The sequence below is a fragment of the Gouania willdenowi genome, chromosome 10 (assembly GCF_900634775.1).
Source record: "Gouania willdenowi chromosome 10, fGouWil2.1, whole genome shotgun sequence".
Lineage (NCBI taxonomy): Eukaryota > Metazoa > Chordata > Actinopteri > Blenniiformes > Gobiesocidae > Gouania > Gouania willdenowi.
In genome coordinates this window covers 17,694,759-17,710,247 of record NC_041053.1, presented here as the reverse complement: position 1 = coordinate 17,710,247, position 15,489 = coordinate 17,694,759, and the positions used below count along the sequence as shown (strand labels likewise).

At 38.8% G+C, this 15,489-nt stretch overlaps 2 protein-coding genes and 1 pseudogene across 3 annotated transcripts in view; 1 reads left to right on the top strand and 2 right to left on the bottom strand.

Moving 5' to 3' along the window:
* The window catches only part of LOC114470581 (protein phosphatase Slingshot homolog 3), a 21,730-nt gene extending 15,865 nt beyond the window's left edge, over nt 1-5,865 (bottom strand). Inside the window, 2 exon segments of the mRNA XM_028458833.1 lie at nt 1,344-1,550; nt 5,730-5,865. Of these exon segments, the coding sequence (XP_028314634.1) occupies nt 1,344-1,391 (48 nt within the window). The 5' untranslated portion in view covers nt 1,392-1,550; nt 5,730-5,865.
* Nucleotides 5,564-12,252, top strand: grhpra (glyoxylate reductase/hydroxypyruvate reductase a). Of its 2 annotated transcripts, none has more exons than XM_028458834.1 (11): nt 5,564-5,908; nt 6,626-6,733; nt 6,826-6,915; nt 7,052-7,182; nt 8,266-8,338; nt 8,427-8,543; nt 8,675-8,763; nt 8,850-8,951; nt 9,709-9,844; nt 10,968-11,098; nt 11,192-12,252. In XM_028458834.1, exons 3-11 carry the CDS (start codon nt 6,830-6,832, stop codon nt 11,311-11,313), a joined length of 987 nt encoding a protein of 328 aa, XP_028314635.1. In that variant the 5' UTR covers nt 5,564-5,908; nt 6,626-6,733; nt 6,826-6,829; the 3' UTR covers nt 11,314-12,252. The 2 variants fall into 2 exon arrangements, with proteins under 2 accessions (XP_028314635.1, XP_028314637.1); XM_028458836.1 differs by having other exon boundaries at nt 6,626-6,738.
* Nucleotides 11,709-15,489, bottom strand: LOC114470580 (zinc finger and BTB domain-containing protein 5-like; annotated as a pseudogene).

Below are 15,489 nucleotides of genomic sequence, written 5' to 3'. Positions count from 1 at the left end.
ATGTTCAGATGGAGAAGAGAAGGAGAGAAGACGAGTTAGGAATGCACAGCGACTATGGCTGAGTAAAGCATGTGAGAAAGAACAGAGAAGAAAACGAGCGTTGAACTAAAGTCAAGATGTTTTTATGACTATAGACAGAGACTGACGACAAAACATAACATCTGCAGTGAGAATGAAATCACAACTATTGAGCAGTATTAACATAATGCACTGTTAGCTAACATATTCACAACACTTCACATTCATTACACTAGCAGCCTTTGGAGGAATAGCACCAACATCCTGCATTTAGCATTTTTAAAAAACCTTTAAAAAAAATGAACATACGCTGTAAAAAGCATAGGTGTCAAACCCAAGGCACAGGGGCCAAATCCGGCCCTTTGGAGTATTCAATTCAACCCGTGGGAGAAAGTAAAAATGACAGAGAAAACATTAATCATTGTGTAAATGACCTAATAATTCAGATGTAGATACCTTAACCACTCCAAATACACAAATGTATCTAAATGCCAAAATATTTGCTCAGTTTTGCTCACAATTTGGCAGTTATTTTTAGAACTCGTGATTTCTTCCAAAATCCTGCAATTTTACTCAACTGATTTCACAAAAATGTCCCCAAATTGAATAAAAATTGGTCACAAAAATCAAGAAAACATAAGTGAATATCCTCATGGCAGTAATATCTGTCTCTTATTGCATTGATATTAGGGCTGCACAATTAATCCAATTTTAATCGTGATCATGATTTTGGTTGCCATGATTAAATAAACCTGATCGTTGTTAATATGTACATTTATAATACGGGCTCTACACTCTGTAATAGTGAATGTATTCAGTTAGCCTTTGGTACAATTTAAATTCTTGTGTTCATTTTTGTTATTTAAAAAAATATATATAATTCTTATTTAAAGCTGTTATTTTCAATGTAAACTGTACCCATATTGTTTGTTTAAAAGCAGTGTAATAAAAGATTTTTTGGTTTTTTTTTGCAATTTAGAACATACAAATTTCTTACACGTGTAACAAAATACAAACAAACAAAAACAATAATTGAACAAAGAGTAAACATAAAAACTGTTTTTTACCAAATATGATAAACACGTGATTATAATCGTGATTACAATATTGATTTTAAAAATATTTGTGATTAACATTTTGGCCATAATTGTGCAGCCTTGTTTTTTATACATATATATAGAGTCGGTGTCTTACATACTTGACACACATTGCTGGTTTTTTCCCACCTATAATCTGTGGCCCACTTGAAATCCATTTTTGGCCCCTGAACTAAAATGAGTTTGACACCCGTGCTGTAAAGTGTTTGTGTGAGCGAGTGAACTCACTTGTGGCGTGCAGATGGATGAGGCTCTGTGCAGGGTCAACCGCGCCATCGCACAGCACAGGTCTGTCTCCACCAGCGTCTGTCTCTATGTGTGTGTGTGTGTGTGTGTGTGTGTGTGTGTGTGTGTGTGTGTGCTTGTGTGTCAAGCTCCGACACGCTCAGCGGGTTCCACCGCCACAAGTGTGCAGCGTGAATACCAGCGTAGTTTCTGAAACACGTGTAGACTGAATGTTAAATTACACACAACATGAGCACTCATGGTTACATAATCATTCACACTTTAAATTACTTTAAAATGGGAATAAATTACTACTATTATCCCTATTATTAACCAACCAACCAACCGTGCATCCGGATTCATGTGGATTAAACTCAAGTGAGGAACCAACCCGACATAACTGAGTCAAATTCAATAAATATCGGTCAATTATGAACTGAGATGTGAATTTTTAAAATTACACCAATGTGGATAGCAAGGGATTTTTTAATTCTTCAAACTGATCCAGAATCAGTATATTGATCTGCATCCCCTTCAAAATCAAGTGGAATCTTCCATGGCATAAGGTCTATCTTTGGTTAAAATGTTGTCAAAATCCATGATGTAGTTTAGGCCTGAACGATTTTGGAAATAATCTCATTGCGATTATTTTCCTCAATATTGCGATTGTGATGTAATATGCGATTATTTTTTCAAGGGCCTCTTGTCATGTATTTTTCAATGAACACAAGCAATAAATCAATGTGTTTCATAATAAACAATTTCAGATTTATTTAAACTTTAAATATATATAAAATATAAAATTTAAAGCACAGATTCCAACGATAACACAAACAAATCTGAGGCTTTAACTCTTCAACAAATATAGTGGGGTGGTATCTGTCATTGTGTCCTTGGGCAAGACACTTTACCCACATAGTGAGTGTTGGTGGTGGTCGGAGGGGCCGATGGCGCACTTTGGCAGCCTCGCTTCCGTCAGTCTGCTCCAGGGCAGCTGTGGCTACAACAGTAGCTTACCACTACTAAGAGTGGAGTGAAAGAATAATCCCTTAATTCTGTAAAGCGACTTTGAGTGTCCAAAAAAGCACTACAGTATATAAAATTGATGCATTATTATTATTACTAACTAACTTTACGTTTCATGAAACATGTAAACATGTGCACTGCACTCTCTGAACTTAACAGGACAGTCTATAAATAAACAAATAAATAAATCTTACTCATATCCAGTCAGTAACATCACACATTCTGAAGTGCAGAAAAAGTAAGGAGAACTAATATCTGCTTTAACCAATTGGACGTTTTTTTTTTTTTTAGGTAAATCGAACTTTCAATGAACTTAAAATAAATTATTACTAAAAGAAAAAAAAAAAAAAAGAAAAAAATTGCAGCCTTTGCGATTAGAAAATTGCGTTTTTTAATATCGCAAATGCAATTAATCGTTCAGCCTTAATGTAGTTTTGATGTAATCCTGTTAACAGACAAACAAATAATAAATATTACTTCCTAAATAAAATTTATTTCACCTTTTTAGAGGTAATTATTAGCGAGGAAGCTATTTATTAGATCATCATTGGACATTTTACCTGAATATGACTTGCAAATCTGACTTTTTATTTCATATTGAAAGCCTTTAAAAGGTCAGATTTTTTATGTAAATTCATTTTGCACATGCAGCTTGTTTTTTTGTGGTTAACTATTATTGGACCCGGTTATAAAGGTTGTTTTCCCCTCTAGTTTGTTAGCATTTTAAAGTTAATTCACTATTAGAAATTCTTTATTTATTCATTTTGATCTCATTACTTTTCTCTCTGGGGTGCCATGATTGTTTAACTTAAACAAAACTGTCCTCTGAATAAATAAACACGTGATGTCTTGGAGAGGCTTATTAATGTCCTTATATAGTAAGGAATCCCCTGATGGTGTCTATGTTTGACTATGGTAATACAGTATATTTACATATTCATCATGTCTATGTTTGTTTTTAACTGTAACTGGTTTTTCAATAATATCAACACTAATCTAATGAATTAGCTCAAAGCAAATAAGTAATACATAGTTTGAAAACATATACTTTTACACATGTAAGTATGTAAAGTAAAAAAATATGAATAACATTTACAAATATTTTCTTGTATTTTCAGTTTTTCTTATGAAGTAATTCCCGCTATACTGTTATTCTACAGCTGCAGGTAAGAATGAAAATACAAACGTGTCAGAAACACGAGAACGATTGGGAATGCCATAGTTCCTACCTCATTGTTTTTACAGGTTACATCAGTATTAGCCAATAACAGCAGCCCTGCCTCATGAGACCTCACACTCTTAGGATTCAGAGAGAAACCTGTTCAGCAAACCTATGACTAAGTATTAATATTAAACATTTTAATTCAAATAGCTTCTATGTACTAAAATCAAGCCATTTTCTTTAAGATCAACTATTTGATCCTTATATTAGCACGAGTGTAACCAAGATTATTTGACATTGCAATAAGAATTTAATTAAATTAAAAAACAACAAGTACAAATATTTACATACACAGGCATTTTTCTCATCCATCGACAATTAATTGTGGCACAACTCAATAAAATCATGTTTGTTAAAGAAAGTGTCTATTTGTACGGTTACCGGAGTACACGCACGAAGTATCTTAGGTTTAGGGTTAGGTTATAAGCCAATATCGCAACAATTTTAGGGTAAGGGTTAGAGTTAGGGATATTCTTAGTCACGTGACCTAAACTGGCCAAATAGTGGCACTGCGTACGGATAGAATATCGATGCATTGATACGGCAACCGTACGGATAGCCACTGCCTTGCCCTTTGTTAAATAGATTGCCGTTTGGTTTGGTTATCATTTCTCTTCTAGTATGTTATGCTTTAGATATACATCATTTTGAAGGAGCTGTGTTTGTTTGTTTGTTTATGTCTGATAATGTGTTGGACCCCAGGAAAAATAGACAAAGCTTTTGCTGGTGGTGCTAATGGGGCTCCTAATAAAGAAACAAGAAAAATGCATCAAAATGTAAAGTTCAAAATATAAAAATAAATAATGACTAAAAGGCTTGAATCTGAGGTTAATAAGGGACCAGAATAGACGAGCCTGGTGACACAAATAAACTCTGCATAACATGAAGTAATGGGCAGTCATAAATAATCAGAGGTGAAAGTAACTGATTACAAGTACTCACGCTACTGTAGTCGAGGTGCTTTTATGGGTACTTTGAGTATATTTCTAAATCAGTCAGTTTACTTGTACTTAGGTATGTTTTACAAGAAGTAAAGTTATTCATTACATTTCTACGCCCAACCATTACTGAGGAAATTAATACTTTTTGTGATTTTTAAAAAAATTTCCATTTCATGAACAGGAATATATTCCATGTGTTCTTAGTCATATCATTTCTCATCAACGCCACTTTCCCCACATAGCACATTTGGCATTAGTTCATAAATATATCTATACTTAGAGCCTGAATTTTTTTAAAAAAAATATTTTAAATTGAATTTATTGGTGTTATTCTATTTTAAAAGGAATTGTACATTTTGACAAACCTTTTATTTTATACAGATGCCTTTGTGGAAAATAAATTCAGTTCCAATCATGCAAGATTTTGTTTCTTTCTTCTTAAGTTTATACATGAGCTGTTTACTGTATGCAAGGGAACCATGATGGCAGGATTTATTACCAACAATAAACATGGGGGGGTGAAAGTATCCAGTAACTTTTACATTGAGTACTATTTCATTAAGTTACATTTCACTTGTACTTGAGTATTTTATGCATAACTTACTTGTACTCGAGTACAATTTAAATCAAGTAACTTGAGTAGGATATATCAGTAATCTTTACACTTCTGCTTCCAGGACAAATGCTAACAAACCCATGACAGCTGCCATGATAAAGAGGTACATAATCTGTGGCATTCACCTCATTTATTAGTGTTCAATAGTGTTATCAATAAATATAATATATACATTACTGAGTTAGGTTGCACTGTAACAGCTTCAGGGTAAAAAGAAAACCACATGAAAAGTGCTGAGATGTTTTCAGAGGTCTGCTGATCAATGCTGCACAATATCACACACACACACACACGCACACACACACACACACACACACACACACACACACACACACACACACACACACACACACACACACACACACACACACACACACACACACACACACACACACACACACACACACACACACACACACACCTTACAATGACGAGCTAAAAGCAGACATGCTATAAACAAGCATCGTGCTAGCAACAGTGTTTAGCCTGTTTAGAGTCCGTACAGAACAACAGCCGAGGAGGAAACAAACAAACGAACGAACGAACACAGAGAAGAAGAAGCTCATTAAAATACACATTTTTACCCTCTATGGACAGCCGAGCCCTGTTTCTTGGACTTCCTGCTTCGCTTCGGTCTTTATTCCGCCTTGTGAAGCCTTGGAGGGAGTCAGAGACCGAGCTGCACACAGCACAACTAACGCTCTGCTTCACTCAACAGGAGGGGGCTGTGACGTCACACGCAATAAAACAGAATAGTCCGCAGGTAATTTTTCTTTGATATACTGTTTATTATGGAGGTAGATTTGTGCCTTTATTGTTTAATTTTTAAAAAAAACAAAAAAAAAAACAACAAAGTTGTTTCAGTAAAAAAAGTATTTTCAATCAAAGAAAAAAGTGTTCAAATGCAAATTAATATTTAAAAACGCTAAAAATGGATTTGAACACTCTTTCTTTGAATATTTATATTTTTTATTCATTATTTGGGTCATATTATGGGCATGGAATTTGTTTTCTGCCCATATTTGTATTCAATAATAATAATAATGATAATAATAATGAACTTCAATTAAAAAAAACTTTACTTAGATTGAAGCTTTTTCGTTAAGAGCTTTGTATGTTAACAGAATTATCACCTACTATAGAAAGCTAATGACGAAGTCAATACTGAAAATATATGTTATCTTATACTCAGATTCTTTTAAAAAAAAAAATCACTTCAATCAAAAAAAATATTTTCAATCCAAAAAAAGTGTTAAAATGCAATTATTTGGGTTTCAAATATTGTTTTGCATTTAAACACTTTTATTATCTGATTGAAAATATGTATTTTTGATTGAAGTAAACTTTTTATCGAAAAGTTTTTGTTTTTTTGATGAAAGTTATTTTTGTTATTGAAAGTTTTTTTTTAATTGAATAATAAAGACACAAATCTATGAAATCTACCTCCATAGAGACGAAAAGTCTATATTTTTATCTACAGATCTGTACTTTTGAACCACGCGCACCCGGGGCTACTTTGGTGATGCGCATGCGCAGTACTGAGAACACGAGTGCTTCCAGGTGAAGTGTCGCGGCTGTGATTGTGGAGGTGAAGTGTGTATTGCCCGCTCTGTCATTTACACATACCATTATATGTGCGTGGACCTCAGCAGTGTTTGTACCGTGTGTTCGCTCCTACAGCTGAATGCAGGCCGTGGGGAGGATGATGAAGGTCTTTGTGACGAGGCGGATTCCGCAGGAGGGAATGAAGATTTTGTCCTCGTCTGGAGTGTAGGAGCTTATTTTGAAACTCTCAGCATTAGAAACTCACTCATGTTTCATACTGAAAATGCAACACAGTCAGTGTGAAGTATTCATAAGTCATCACATTCAGTCATAATAACTACTATTTGTTTGTGTGGAGCAGGACTGAAGTGTGTCAGTGGGACTCTGATGAACCAGTTCCCAGGGCAGAGCTCCTCACAGGGGTCCATGGGGCCCACGGGCTTCTCTGCTTGTTGTCTGACAAGATAGATGCTGAAGTCCTGGATACTGCTGGTAATCATCAACCCTATGAAAACATGAACATGATTTAACTAGTGATTTAATCAATAACTGTTTTTTATCATTTACGAGAAAACGCCCAGGGATGGGCAACTTCCATCAGAGTGGGGCCCACAAAAATAGGATTGTCTGATCTGAGGGCCACATTATCAACATTTATGTTAGCATTTAGAATAATGAACAATCTTAGCATTAATACGGGTGAAAAAAACAAAAGGTTTTGTTTTTCTAGTGCTTTTGTGTGGGTTTTGTTGGTGTTTTTTTTTTTTGTAGTTTTAGACATTTCATGTGTTTTTGAATTCATTTTGTCTATTTTCTTGTCAATGTGGTGAGTTGGTGTTGGCAGTGGCTATCCGTACGGTTGCTGTATCAATATAGCAACATTCTATCCATACGCAGTGCCCCTATTTGGCCAGTTTGGTTACGTGATAGGTCAGTCATTGGCCAGTTTAGGTCTCGTGACTAAGACTAAAGCTAACCCTAAACCCTAACCCTAAAAATTGTTGCGATATTGGGTTATAACTCAACCCTAAACCTAACCCTAACCTTAAAAACTGGTACGATATTGAGTTATAACTTAACCCTAACCTAATGCTACGTATGTGTACTTTGGTACCAATACCACTGGGGGTTGTCCGTACAACAACCGTACAAATAGACACTTTAATTTTTGTTGCTTTTTCCTGTGTTTTTGTTATATTTGTGTTACTGTTGTCATTTTGTAAATTTCTTTGGCATTTTTTTGTGCAATTTTGTTGACATTTTGTGTGTCTTTGAAGTCCTTTTGTTAATGTTGTTTTTTTTTCGGTCATTTTGTGTGTAAGCGGTTGTTTAGTGCGTCTTTGTTATCAATTTGTGTACTTTCAATGACATTTTGTCCATTTTGCTGCTGTTTTCTGTTTCTGGAGTTTTGTTTGTTTGTTTCGTTGGGCTTCATATAACTTCCAACTTCATGAATTACAATTTAGTTTTCGGGGCCACCAGCAATGCACGACTTCATGATAGAAGATGTAACAATTAAAAAAAGTAAAATCAATGTTAATCTACATTAAATCTGACCTGTTTTTTTGTTTTCAGGCCCAAACTTGAAAGTAATCAGCACCCTCTCTGTGGGGTTTGACCACATGGCTCTTGATGAGATCAAAAAGCGGTGAGTTACAGTCGCAAACCAACATTCTCCAAATATAACAATATGTTCCTTACCTTCTATCTTATACTCTGCTGTTTGTCCCTCACAGGGGAATACGTGTCGGCTACACACCAGACGTCCTGACGGATGCGACGGCAGAGCTGACCTTAGCTCTGCTTCTGGCTACTGCTCGCAGAATACCAGAGGGGGTGGAGGAGGTCAAAAAGTGGGTCTCACTCCAGTTACACATTTACTCACGTCGGTGTCTGTATTTGTGTTTCTGTAACAAACCAAAACCATCGGCGCCTGCCTTGCTTTGTTGTAATAGTGGTTGTGTTGATTCTCTCTTGCTGTCAGTGGTGGTTGGAGCTCATGGAAGCCTCTCTGGCTGTGTGGCTATGGTCTGTCAGGCAGCACTGTGGGGATCATTGGACTGGGACGCATAGGTTAAATCTTCTGAAATGTTTCTACTGAAGGGTCATTGATTTGATCACGGTCTCAAATGTTACAGTGGTGTGTTGTTGGCGTTTAGGTTTGGCTATAGCTCGGAGACTCCTGCCTTTTGGAGTGAAGAGGCTGCTGTACTCTGGGAGAACAGTCAAAAGCAATGCTGCTGAGGTGAATGGAGAGTTTGGTAAGAAACATGGAAGAACCCTAAAATGCAACGCAAAAGGAAATTAAAAAAAAATAAAAATCTGTGTCATGAGGTAGAAAGAAGTAGTGACTCTTCTTTATGTTAAAGGTGCTGTAGTCTGTTGTGCAGACACTGTACAAATTTTACAAATCATTATTGGCTCTGATTAATATTAAAAGATGCACAGTTTAGAGTTGCTACAGTGAAAACATTGTGTATGCCTCATAGATCAATTAATCGAACATCATTTACTCCAAAAAGAAATAAAAAAATGTTGAAATTGTTGACGGAAAGTCTGTTTTCATCCCCACCGTAAACACTTTGTTGATATTTCGATGCATTGCATTGTGGGATGTTGCAGAAACGGGTGTATAGAAGTGTTTTCATTTAATTCTGATATTATGCAGGAAAACTTAAAAAAGAAATGACGGTAAGAAGTAAGTAAAAAAAAAAAATGTATGCATCCATTTACAGGCCTCCATATCCCACAATGCAATGCGCAAAAATGTCAGCAAACGGAGTGGAGATGAAAACAAACTTGCAAGTGGCAATTTCAACCTTTTTCCTTTTTTTTTTTGGAGTAAATAGTGTTGGATTCATTGATGTACAAGGCAAACACTATGATTTTGTCTAATACAAAAAAATAATTGGATGTAACAGCTTTTAGTGTTAGAGTAAAGTCGTTTTTGTCAGTATAATCTCTGTATAAATAATGCTTTAGTTTAATTTTATCTGCACGCTCTCTGTGTTTCCATAGTATCCCTGGATGCACTTGTGTCTGAGAGTGACTTCATAGTGGTTTCCTGCTCCCTGACACCGGAAACCCAAGGTCTATGTGACAAGACCTTCTTCAACAAGATGAAAAACACAGCCATTTTTGTCAACATAAGCCGGTAATATCTCACAACAGTACACAGCAATGTTTGTTGTTCTTACAGAATTGTTTAAAAACTGTGCCTCAGTACATCATGTTTGAAAGGCATATGGGAGGGAGAGCTTGGAGTTGGTATTACTGGGATGATGCTTGGAAGAATGAGAAAATCTGAAGTGTTTGTAATAGAGTAAAGTCAGTTCAGTTAATGATACTGCACAGGGCACATATCTCTCTCTCCCTCCGCCATGAATTTAACTCCAGTCTATCCCCATAATGCTCAGAGTGTAAGACAGAAATTGGTACGCTCGCTCACGGCTTTTGGTGTTGTAGGAAAATCCAGCACTTTTGGCTCATAGAGCAAGAAATTAAGAAAATTATACATCCATATTATTACAAATGGAGAGCCATTGTCATTACTTCTTGGTTTAGATAATAATTTTATTACTGACAGATATAAGGCGGAACTCTATAAGATGTTAACTTTTTGTGCCAGAAAGTGTGTTTTAAAATGGATTACAGACAAGGTACAATGGCAGAGAGTCCTACTTTGTTATAATCCTCTGGACTACTTAACAAGGAAACTGCACTCCAAAGATGATGTCTCCCGCAGAACATGGGAACCCTTTCTGGCATATATTAGACTAAATACTTCCACTATTCTTATGAGAGGCTTTGTGCTATAGGCACAAATTGTTATTGTTTTTTTTATTTATTTTCATTTTTTCTACAACTATGTTTGTATTCACGAACTGTCTTTCTTTACTGATGCAAGTTTAGTGCATGATGTATGCCTGTCTGACTTTGATTGTTTATCATAATGGATGTATGAGCCAAGTGTATGTGTTTTTAAAAATATCCATATCAATATACCAACATTCTATCTGTACGCAGCGCCCCTCATTGGCCAGTTTGGTTCACGTGACTAAACCTAACCCTAACCCTAAAAATTGTTGCGATATTGGGTTATAAACTAACCCTAAGACGCTACGTACTTGTACATCGGTAACCGTACCAATAGCACCTGGGGTTGTCCGTACGGCAACCGTACAAATAGACACTTTCTTTGAAAACCTAATGAATATATTTCTTAAAAGAAACTAAAATACTGTGGCCCACCCTGCTACATTTTGATTCTATTTTAGGGGAGCTGTGGTGAATCAAGAAGATCTGTACGAGGCTTTGAAGAGTGGACAGATTGCTGCAGCTGGACTGGATGTTACAACACCTGAGCCGCTTCCAACCAACCACCCATTGCTCACACTGAAAAACTGTGGTGAGTGCAGAGAACGGCATTTTATTACATCCTATCATTTCAGTGATCTTCTGTTGAATATCGCCTCTCTTCGTCTCCTCTTGTCTTGCGCAGTTGTCATCCCACACCTCGGCAGCGCGACCTACTCCACAAGGGGTGAGATGTCAGCTTTGGCAGCTCGAAACCTGCTGGGTGGTTTACAGGGTACGGACATGCCCAGTGAACTCACCGCCTAGAGGCTGACACTGATCCGCTGTACCTACGCTGTGCTAGGAGAAAAATATTTAGTAACTGAATCTTAGAAGCTAACATAGCTCCTTTAATCTCAGTTATTCAATTCGTCATTGAGAGTCTTTGAGGATACAAATCCATTTGTTAAAAGAAAGTGTATATTCACCTTTAGAGGGGAGCGTAGAGAACAAACTTCTAACGCATTTCAACTTACAAACGAACAGTAATACATAAAAAAGAAGTACTGAAGTGAAATTATTCCACATTGTATTTCAAACTGCACTTTATTCTGACACCTCTTCGATGCACTTGCAGTAAAACACTCCAACTTGCTATGAAAATTGGTTTTCTCTAAATAATAAAAAAAAAACACTGTTTCATGTAAACCAAGGGTGTCAAACTCAATTTAGTTCAGGGGCCGAATATGGATTTCAAGTAGGACACAGATTATACGTGGGGAAAAACAAGCAATGTGTGTAAAGTATGTAAGGCACTGACAATATCTAATAATAAGAGACAGATATCAGTCCCTGCAGGATCTTCACTTAAGTTTTCTTGATTTTTGTGACCAATTTTTATTCAATTTGTTGACATTTTTATAGAATAATTTGAGGAAAATAACAGAATTTGGGAATTAATGGAGAGTTTTTTTCAACCCTTTGAGATTATAAATGACTGCCATCATGTTAAAAATATTGTGGCATTTCATTAATTTTGTGTTTTTGAAGCGGCTGAGGCATCTATATCTAAAATAATAGGTCATTTACAAAACAATTTATGTTTTCTCTCATTTTTACTGACTCCTGTGGGCCAAATTGAATACTCTAAATTACCGAATTTGGCCCCTGGGCCTTGGGGTTGACACGTGATGTAAAGATACAGCACTTACACAATGTTTGTTTTTGTTAAAATCCCAGTTTAAATAAAGTTTGCGTCAATACTGATACATGTATTCAGTCAGAATATCTTCGGTGTGCTGACGGTAGTTTGGCTACAATTGATAGAAAACAACAGTGATCACGGCATGATTCAGAACTAAAGCAGAGCATTTTGATTCCATGTCGAATAAAAACAAGTTAATTCCTCAATAAATAAAACTAGTGCACATTTAGTTGTTGGCACGGGTTGTGGCTTGCATCCTGGTCAGGTCACATGGTTTCTGAGAATGAGTCTTTCCAGTTTGAGCAGGTGTTTTTGGAGTGTTTATACAGATGGGAGGACTGGCTAAAGCGTTTGCCACACTTTGGACACGGATAAGGCTTCTCTCCCCTGTTGTGGACGCGATGTGCTTCTTACAGTCCGTCAGGTTCATGAAGGTTTTGGAGCAGATTTTACAGGCATATTTCTTCTCCCCCTCCACCAGCAACACAAGGTCCTCCGCAGCCGCTTTCCTTGCATTGGATAAACGTCCTCTGAAGCTCTGGTCAGAGGAGGAGGATGGTCCACGGTGTCAGCAGCAGACCCTGAGGAAGCTTCGCTGCTGGGTTCTGCTCCAGGTGGCACTTTGGGTGCAATGCGGCGGAAGGTGGTAGCACCTGAGCTTTTTCCTGTTTTTGAAGTGGTTTCGAGGCTTAAGCAAGATCTGATGCCGCTTAAGAAGCCTGTCAAAGGGTTCTGAGTGGGCTGGAGGAAGATTGTGTCGCTGAAACTGGGAGTTGGGAGAAGCTGCTGCAGAGGGACGGATGCCATTGGGAAAACCAGAGAAGTGGATGAATCATTAGCTGAAGTATTTGCATCATCTGGCTTTGGACCTGATTGGTCTGTGACAGTGGGCGCTATAGCTATGTGTGTGTCCCTGGCAGCAGCAGCAGTGGCTGCAGCTGTGAGGCTGGCTAGACTATCCTCCTCTTCCAAAGCTCCCATCACCCCATCAATGCTGGGATTAAGGAAACAGGAAAAGGCCAGTTCTGACAGGCTGTCCAGGCCTTCACCATCCACTGAGTCCTCGCCTAAGTCTTCATCTCCCCTCTGTGTCCCACTATCTGGATGTACTGTGCACAGCTGTGAGTGTAGTGAGCTAACACCGTCCTCTGCTGAGGTAGCTGTGCTTGTTTTTTCATCATTGCCACTAGCGGTGCAGTGTTGCAGCGGAGAAGGTGGAGAAACATCTAAATCTGGTCTGTATGTGCTCAGGTTTTCCTTTTTAACTTCAACCAATGTGACCTGTAGCTCCTCCTCTTCCTCCCCTACCTTCACTTTGACAACAGATTCCCCTTCTCCACCTTCAGTCTTCCCACACATTCCTCCATTAGCAGAGCTGCTGTCTGACTGGCTTGGCAGCTGCATTTCCTCTGATTCCGCCTTTGTTGAGCTGTACTTCTTCTCCACTTCTTCGTTGTTGCGGTTCTCCCAGAGTCCTCTCACCCTCTCCAGGGAGTCTGGGGACAACAGGTCTCCATCTCCAGCACTGATGCTGCTCCTGGTCACAGTTGGTGAGCACTCCTTGTAGACTTCCCCAGGCTGTCTGCTGGTTCTCTTCCTGTCACTGTGCTTGTCCTCCTGGCACTTCCTCTTACGCCTGTGTGCTGCACCCTGGCTTCCCTCTTCTCCTTCATCTCTGCTGGACTGAGTCACCTCTACTACAATATCCTCGTCATCACTGTCTATGTCTTCAACCACAACAGATGTGACTTGATGGTGTCCAACACTGGACGACAGATTCTGCTGCTGATGCACTGACCTCCAGCCTTTGGGTGCTGCTGCAGGGAAGTTTTTCCTGGATAGGTGGAGCTTGCAGGCCTTCACCACTGTGTTGAGGTGAAGATGCGACGCTGCCAACAGCACATCCATTACATTGGAGGCACCTAGAGAGAGGGTGGAGGTGTAGATCATGTCCAACAGTGTGGAGAAAGCCTCTGGGGTCACGACCTCTGGATCTAGGGTCATCACAGCAGGACCTCCATCTCCTCCCTGGTCAGCTCCTGGACCTCCGATCTCATCACTGGAGCTGAGGAGGGCCCTGAAGTGGGAGCTGCAGGCGGCCAGGATGGATCTATGAGCGTGGAAGGTCTGAGCCCCCACCAGCACCACACAGTCACACAGCTGAGCCTGGAGACGCTGCTGGTTGAGCTGCTTGAACATGTGCTGGAAGTGACCAGGGAAGTCCATCACAGAGGGTTCTAGTACGGGGCTCTCCAGCATTCAGGATTATCACTGAAACAATAAATACAAAGGTGCTCGACATTGATCGGACATCATATACAGTCTGTGGCTGCAGGGGTGGACTGGGACTTAAATTCAGCCCTGGCATTTCCTATCCAGACCAGCCCACTACATTATCAGTGACACCATGTAGAAGCTGTTTTTTTTTTAAAACCACTTTTCATCCCAATAAGCTAACTTTTGCCCAATAAATACTACTTGTTTCCTTTTTTCCCCTTACATTTTGTTTCTTTTTGTTCCACGTTTGCCCCTTTTCTATGTTGTTTGCCACATTTTGCCTATTTAAGCTACCCTTTGTCATTACATACCAACTCGTTCCTCTTTATTTGTACATTTTTTCCCCCACTCTTGACTGCTTTTGGCCTATTTTAGTCACTTCACTCTTTTCTTGTTATGGCCATCTGTTAATTTGCATCCACTCCCTCGTCAAAAAAAGAAAAAACAAAAACATGTACCGGACCGGCCCACTTTGAGTCAATTCCCGGTATACCAGATGTCCAGTCCACCCCTGCTCTGTGACATTTATCACCGCATCCTACCTGCTGCTGGTCGGCTTGGTCTGAGATGCTGAGGATAATGGGCGGGCCTAGACGAACAATGAGACCGCGGGATGAGCGGCGGGATCGGCCTTTGTCTCCATCAGCTCTCCTCTCTCAACCCACTAACAGTGGTGTTCCACTGCTAAGCCCTCAGATATCATCAATATGATCATCTGACCATGCAACACCACGGATCAAGGACATCTAAACAATCTGCCCGTTTGACGTCAAATGTCGACGCTTTACATTGTAGCGCCTCCACATGGTCAAATGGAGGAAATGCAACTCAAATTCATTCAGATGAACTGTTTGATGATGTAGTTTAGTCTGCAATCCTGTCTATTGTACTCACGCTAATGCTGTAAAATTATTTTCATTTTATACAGTTAAATATGTCACCAACCTTTCTAAAGGTGCTAAATAATTCCAAGAGCATAGGAAACTGCTGGCCCGGGGGCCACATGCGGGCCTGGGTCTAAT